This window comes from Hyalella azteca, unplaced genomic scaffold (genome assembly GCF_000764305.2).
Source record: "Hyalella azteca isolate HAZT.00-mixed unplaced genomic scaffold, Hazt_2.0.2 contig11239, whole genome shotgun sequence".
Taxonomy (NCBI): domain Eukaryota; kingdom Metazoa; phylum Arthropoda; class Malacostraca; order Amphipoda; family Hyalellidae; genus Hyalella; species Hyalella azteca.
The window spans coordinates 90,898-99,174 of record NW_025941242.1 but is presented as its reverse complement, the minus strand read 5'-3'; the positions used below and the strand labels follow the sequence as shown (position 1 = coordinate 99,174).

The following is an 8,277-nucleotide window of genomic DNA, read 5'->3' as shown; positions in this document are numbered from 1 at the left end:
ATTATTAATATTTATATTAGTATTACATTAATATTATTAGTACAATTTATTGTAATTATTATTAACAAGGAATTTAAAAGCAAAGAAATCACCAAGCAAATTCACCGTTTCGACGTAGGCGTTATTTGCTTGGAGTTTTCTTTGCTTTTAAATTCCTTGTGAACTTGCGATATAAGCACACTGATAATATAAGCAAATATTATTTGTACAATTTAATTAATAATACCTATTTATATTAGTATTATATTAGAATTATTAGTACAATTTAATTATTATTATTTATATTAGTGCTGTATTATTACAATTTAATTTGTATTAATACAATTGGTTTCATATCTGTGCGATGATAAAAAGATAATGTTGAATTATCAGCGAGACTTTTTAATGTTAGTGTAACGATTGTAGTCATACCTGCAAGACGACAAACAAACTTATTTTCAATTATTATTGAAACAATTTAATATTAGTAAAACTATTGTTTACAAAAAAGAAATGATAAATCGAGAATTGATTGGCGGTGATTACTTCATGAAGAGTAACAAGATATAGTAAAAGGAATGCAAACATTTTAATAAAATTAAGTAATTAAGTATTGGGAAGTAAGAGATTTTCTTTGACTCTCCAAGCTGAAAACTATCAGAGATCAAATTAATTAAAACAAACTCACTTTAACTTTGACTGGCGTTTTAAGTAGGAGAGGGATTAAACAAATCAAAATCAAAAAAGAATCAAATAAATAAAAATCAATAAGGAATTAAATAAATCAAAATCAACAAGGAATCAAATAAATCGAAATCAACAAGGAATCAAATAAATGAAAATTGACAACGAATCAAGTACCTACATCAAAATCAACATGGAATCAAATAAATCAAAATCAACAAAGATTCAAATAAATAAAAATCAACAAGGAATCAAATAAATCAAAATCAACAAGGAATTAAATAAATCAAAATCAACAAAGAATCAAATCAAAATCAACAGGGAATTAAATGAATCAAAATCAACAAGAAGTCAAATAAATCAAAATCAACAAGGAATTAAATAAAAATAAATCAAAATCAACAAGGGATTAAAACAAATTAACAGACCTCAGCTTTGACAGACGTCTTGAAGCGGAACGTTGGCAATGCGTTCTTCTGCGGAATAAGATTCTGCAGGACCGTAGAAATGATCTGTTTTCCGCTCCAAAGTTTCTTAGGCTTCAGGATAGCAGGCGGTAAAATGTTGATAGGACAATTGTAGTCTTGCATGGCGACATTAACAAGCTGAATATAGTCTTCCCTCTCGAACATTTTACCTCTCACGGACAGCAGGACTCCTGCTACTACACAATCCTGTACAAGTCCTGCCAAAGGAGCGCCATCCTTAGGGGTCAAGTACTGATTATGTGTCGTGATTAACGTGGCACACTCGCTCTGAGCCATCCAGTTCTGCGGGAAATGAAGGTTCATTTCGTCGCCGTCGAAATCAGCGTTGTAAGCTTTGCAGTTTGCGTACGGCATGCGTAGGACACGTACGCCCTTCATGACGCGAGACTTGTGTGCCTGAATGCTGGGTCTGTGAAGCGTGGGCTGTCGGTTCATGAGCACCAGATCGCCGTCCATGAGGTGTCTGCATGCAACAAACAATTATAAATATAATAATAGAAGAATTTTAAGGTAACTTTTCAAATGAGAACGGTCACAGTCCATGAGGTGTCTGCATGCAAGAAGCAATTTTAAATACAATAATACATGAATTTTAAGGCAACTTTTCAAGTGAGAAAGGTCACAGTCCATGAGGTGTCTGCGTGCAACAAACAATCATAAATACAACAATACATGAATTTCAAGGAATTTAAAAGCAAAGAAAACGCCAAGAAAATTCACCATATCGATATTGAAAACGTTTCTCTATCTTGAAACCGTTTTCAATATCGATATGGTGAATTTTCTTGGCTAATAAGTATTTACTATAAAACTAATAATAATAAAGATTTATCTGCCTGTAGACGATCTTGCAGGGCCGTGTGGTGGCGATGGTGCTGTCAGGGGGCGTGAGGAGCTTCTTAGCGAAGGCGGTTCGTTGTTCCTCCGTCAGGCCGCGCAGGTGCGTGATGCGTCCGTCCTCTGACTCGATCATGTGCGCTCCGGGGTACACGTGTGGTCCGTTGATCACCTGCACATACACGTCATGTTTATACATGCTCAGAATTTACAGTTAAATCATGATATCGTTATTAGATTTGTTCATTATATTTATTAGAGTCCTCTGACTCGATCATGTGCGCTCCGGGGTACACGTGTGGTCCGTTGATCACCTGCACATACACGTCATGTTTATACATGCTTGAAGTTAACAGTTAAATCATGATTAGATTTGTTTATTATATATATTAGATGGATTTACACGTGATGCTTATACATGCTTAAAGTTTACAGTTAAATCATGATTAGATTTATTTATTATACGTAGTTAGTTAGGTACCGTATTACATTTCGATATTATTTTCACTTCGTAAATAAGACTTTATTAGTACACAGGCTCAGAGTTTACAGTAAAATCATGATTAGATTTGTTTATTATAGTTATTACATTTCGATATTATTTTTACTTCCTTATCAAGACTTTATTAGATATTTATTTTTATTTCATATTATATTATTATTATATATAGATATTATTTTTACTTCATGAACAGGACTGAAAATAATTTTTGTCATCAAACTCCGATACGATACGTGCAGTTTTGAATAACGAACTCCATTTCAATCTTGAATGGCATTTTCTGCCATGAGAGCGTCGTACAATAACCATACATTTTTCACACCGTCACACACAAATTATACATTTTTTAATAAATTTTCAATCATTTTGTAAAAAAGGCACAAATTAACTGCCTTAGGATCCTTCTCCTTTATTCCGGCATTAGGTGCAAAAAATAAGAAAATTACGACTAAGTGATCTGGGAAAAACTATTATATTTCATTGAACTCAGTCTGACCTCACACCAACCATCTGACCTCACACCAGTCATCTGACCTCACACAAGTCATCTGACCTCACACCAGTCATCTGATCTCACACCAGTCATCTGACCTCACACCAGTCACCTGACCTCACACCAGTCATCTGACCTCACACCAGTCATCTGACCTCACACCAGTCATCTGACCTCACACCAGTCACCTGACCTCACACCAGTCATCTGACCTCACACCAGTCACCTAACCTCACACCAGTCATCTGACCTCACACCAGTCTTCTGACCTCACACCAGTCTTAGCACCCCATCTATTACCCCCAAAGTGCCCTGTAATCTCACGAGTTTCCTGAGGGCGGCGGCGTTCCAGGGCGTGACCTCGACAGGGAAGTGCAGGTGCTGCGCAAAGTCCAGCGGCACGCCGACCTCGTCCACGGCGATGGCAGGGTCAGGCGCCAGCACCGAGCGCGCCGAGAAGTTCACGCGCTTACCCATCAGGTTGGAGCGGAAGAGGCCTTCCTTCTTCTCTATGATCTGGCCAAAGGCAAGTCTTTGTATTATAATTGAAGGCTGACCAAGGGCAAGGGAAGTCTTTGTATTATAATTAAAGGCTGACCAAGGGCAAGGGAAGTCTTTGTATTATAATTGAAGGCTGACCAAGGGCAAGGGAAGTCTTCGAATTATAATTGAAGGCTGACCAAGGGCAAGGGAACTGTTTGTATTATAATTAAAGGCTGACCAAGGGCAAGGGAAGTCTTTGTATTATAATTGAAGGCTGACCAAGGGCAAGGGAACTGTTTGTAATATAAATGAAGGCAAACCAAGGGCAAGAGAAGTCTTTGCATTATAATTGAAGGCTGACCAAGGGCAAGGGAATAAATTTTCGGAATCATAATTAAAGGCTGATCAATGGCGACGATGCACTTGGCGACGTTATACCCCCCAAGATCCCCACAAGTAACAAGTACCCAGAGTTCGTTTAGGGACCCCAACAAAAGGTCTGCCTGAAGCACCACCTTCAACGGCTACCAAGCGCCGCCCACAAGCGACACCGAGAAATTAACTGCGGTTCCCGAGGCTCGAACCCACGACTAGCTCCCCTCATATCGAGTGCTACTGCCATTGCACAGTACCTCACCTGCTTGATGCCCTTGGCGACGTGATGCACCTCGTCGTTGGTGGTGGAGTCCAGCATGTTGTCGACGCTGCCCTGCAGCAGCTGCCACACTTTGTCTGCTCGCTGTGCGTCCGTAGCGCCTGCACATAATAACGGGATCATTAATGCATGTACATAAGAGCAATGAAATGTAATACATTGTACAACGTATCATATTACTGAGTATCATTCGTCCGTAACATTGTACTGAGCATCATTCATATGATCATATTACCAAGTATCATTCGTCTGAAACACTGTACCGGTTAGCGTCATTCATCCGACACGCAGTATAGAGTGGTACCATACGCATAAAACACTATATAAAATATTTATAGTATAATTAAGTTGGTAGTTTCATTGCCGAGCTCGAGCATTAATTCAGAATTATGCAGCTAGAATCACGGTTCGTAAGTCGTAGATACAAATAAATACAGAGAATAAGTTGTAGATAATCAATCTTTCCCAAACAAGATGATCAGAATTTACTAACATACTTTCACTCTTTCACCACATTCCTGCCTTCACGTGACGTTTCAAATCAACTAGACACGGTGCCCCTCTCCTGTACTCGGTGCCCCTCACCTGTACTCGGTGCCCCTCACCTGTACTCGGTGCCCCTCACCTGTACTCGGTGCCCTGTGGCATGCATTGTCTCTCTTTGGATCTCAATATTTTCCCACTAGATGGCCAAGCAAGACCTAGTGTTTTTGCAGTATTTCGACACGCAAATGTATGACGTCACCATTTCAACCATTAATGAACGCATGGAACTAAAAGAAAGCTTAATATAAAGGAAAAGCTGGAGAGGTGACGGAATTACCTACGATGTCGGAATATACTGCGTTTACCCTACTCACCAGTTAGCACAGTTTTCCAATTCGATTTGTGCTCAGTTTAAATTATTCTGGCAAGTTGGCATTTGGCAACAATGGCAGACCATTGATAATGTTCTCAGGAATTTATTGCTCTATACAAGTTTTTCTTGCATCCATTTGGCAAGTAAAATCCAAGGACTATAGTAACAGGCAAAAAAGGGAGATATATATGTCATGACAATGATGACATCATGATCATCATGAGTTCATGAGTCATGACCATTGACATCATAGTGACATGTGACAATGTGATTGTGACATCTGACATGTCATGAGAGCTTGTAGAAAAATTCAAAGAAATTTATGAAAGCGTAATCAGGGAAACAACTGTAAAAACTTAATAATTGGAGGAGTATTTACCGTAAATAATTTGGAAAAAATTTAATCTTTTTTTAACAAGGCACAATGACAAAATTGCCCAAAATTGAAAATACCTACTGCCTCTTTGTTCTCGCTCTTCTATGGCATGGCGGGATCGCGCAAAACTTAGCAAACTACACAGATAAGTCGGCACCGTGTGGACGCGCTAAAAATTGCAACGATTTTATTCCGACTTAAAACTGCGCAGACAAATTGTTGTGTAAAATTGAGCGTGTGGACCGGCCTTTTTTAACCGTCTAACGAGCGAGTAACGAATAACGACCTTAACATCATTAACATTTAACGAGTCAGAAAAAACACAGCTGATTGGGTTCTTCTTCTTGTTACTTCTTATAGGAGCACTGGAAACTGGTCCATTTAGCCCCTTACCTAAACAGTTTTTGGTTTACGCCTAACTATCATATAGTAACAATCTAAGTATCTAATAATCTGAAAGAATCTGCAAGAAAAAAAAANAGTGGTGCCAACTATGTGGAAGCAGGGAGTCATCTGCCCCATACTCAAGCCTGGAAAGGACCCAACTCAAGTCAACTCTTACAGACCTATCACTCTGCTGTCTTGCATAGGAAAACTTATGGAGAGAATTATTCAAAGAAGAATTGAACACTACATTGAAAGCAAGCACTTACTACCCCCCACCCAAACTGGATACCGACGTTGCAGGAGCACCATTGACATTTTGGCTGTGCTAACACATACTATTAGGCAGGCAACTATGTAGGGGAAGCACAGTTTGATAGTATATATTGATATTCAGGGAGCTTTTGACCTGTCTCTTATACACATCTAGATGTGTATAAGAGACAGACCTTTCACAGAAGCAGCAACAAAGGAAACATACTGAGATTCAGATAACTCAGATGACGCAGCCACTAGCAATTATGCTCGCCTATTGAGAATAGTCATTGTAGCAACAGTAATCGCCAAATGTGAAAACAATGACTATCAACAGAAAAGAAAGTCAACTGTGGTCGGCATGGCCACATTATACTACGACACATACGTGGCTAGCCCGTGAGATTTAGTTATAAACTTTGGGCAGCAGATAAATCAGATGATATTTTTCTGATATTGAAGCCAATCGGCGGATCTAATAGAAAAAGAAACTTATTCATGGGCTGGAACATGGATTGGTCCCATAAACACGATACAATTGGTCCCAAGCCAACATATTATAAGTGATATATATTCTGGTTTCATTTGGCTTCTCAAAAAACTTTTGAAAAAAAAGAATGGCTATTGCAATAAATTTTCAAAAATATCAGATAGGAAATGCAATAATGCAGGAGACCCTAAGTAAAAAAATCAGGGTCTATAGTGCACCCTTCTACTTCGATCCTTGATGAAGTGCAATACAACAATCAACAACATCGGCCAGCAAAGAGACGTCAGAAGCACTGCAAATGCAGTGCTTCGTAAACAATGTTGACAACGCACCCACAAACATTCGTAAAATGGGCAACCTTCCTATTCATTTTTAATGAATGGAAGCATTCTATGCTAAAAATTGAATTGTATTCTGCCATGATTGGTTTATCATCAGTATTGTCCATTATGAATACGTATACTATTACGTATTATCCATTATGAACAACCTTGATTGATTTACTATTGGAAAAAGTGTTCTTTGAAGAAACGTTATGTTAATGCCGAGCGGTTCCATATGGAACCAAGCTATAATTTTTCACATACAACGATAATTAAATATATGAACATACTTTTTGCTTATTACCATCACAAATGATAATATTCTCACAAGGAACCGAAAAAAAATTCAGAAAATAATTCTCGTCATTAATGGGTGAACAAAGTTTTCTTGTGACAAAAACTCCAATGTGACTGATATTAGAGTTGACTTCCTGCAACACAAAACAGTAACAAGTGGCTGTGTAATCAAATAATGTGTTTCTAGATGGATAATATTGAATATCAGATTTATATTTTTACTAAAAAACCTTGTAACATAAGAATTACCTGTTGGTCCTTTCTTACCCCAGCCTGATCCCATCTTACCCCAATGGGGTAAGACGGGACCAGCTCACTTTTTTTAATCTGTACAGAAAACTGTGTTAGATGCAAAATGTCTGAGTTGTAGCTTAGAGGCGTATTGCATAACTACACCTTGTGATAAGTTTAGGGTTTTTTAGTTATTCGTGGTATAGATGCTACATGCCTGTTAGTGATTTCGGTCCTGTCTTACCCGATCTGACTATACTTATTTTTGTTCATCAGTGCTCTCCATCTCATTCTTTCTTCCCTTTTTGCAGACCAATATTTTATGTGTCACTGTTGAATCAAAATCCAAATCTCCTATATATAGTCAAATGGGGTAAGACAGGATTGCAGCCTTCATGGGGTAAGAAAGGACCAGCCCATGGCGTGCACTCTAATTGCACTGAATTTAATTTGACAAAAGAATATATTAGAACAATCATTGCCTGTCATTTCAGTGTTTGTGGCAACCCTCTTCTGCAAATAATGAATTTTTGGTTAATTTTTAAAGAAAACCTATGTAAAGAAGGGTCACAAAATAGTTAACCCTGTTTGGGAAATAAGCTCTGTCTAATGACAAAAATTTTTTTGGCCAGGTTTGTGGATGTAGGCAGGTAACCTCAAGTAATAAGCAACTTTTTAGACATACTAGGCATTTCTACCTGCTACCATCACTGCCTACAACAACATACCGTGAGTTCTGAGTGTTAAGGGCTGAGTGTTGAACAACAACATACCGTGAGTACTGAGTGTTGAACAACAACATACCGTGAGTACTGAGTGTTGAACAACAACATACCGTGAGTTCTGAGTGTTGAGTGCTGAGTGTTGGACAACAACACACCGTGAGTTCTGAGTGTTGAGTACTGAGTGTTGAACAACAACACACCGTGAGTTCTGAGTGT

The 8,277-nt window shown here is 38.3% G+C and overlaps 1 protein-coding gene across 1 annotated transcript; it reads right to left on the bottom strand.

Moving 5' to 3' along the window:
* Positions 1-1,091: 1,091 nt before the first annotated feature.
* On the bottom strand, positions 1,092-6,058 carry LOC108667454 (DNA-directed RNA polymerase I subunit RPA1-like; the record flags this gene model as incomplete). Its single annotated transcript, XM_018154479.2, has 6 exons — positions 6,010-6,058; positions 4,104-4,222; positions 3,308-3,499; positions 2,252-2,302; positions 1,988-2,109; positions 1,092-1,614 (listed from the first exon to the last, which is right to left on the bottom strand). Coding segments are annotated over exons 1-6 (1,056 nt in total), but the record flags the coding sequence as incomplete, so codon positions are not given.
* Positions 6,059-8,277: the final 2,219 nt, after the last annotated feature.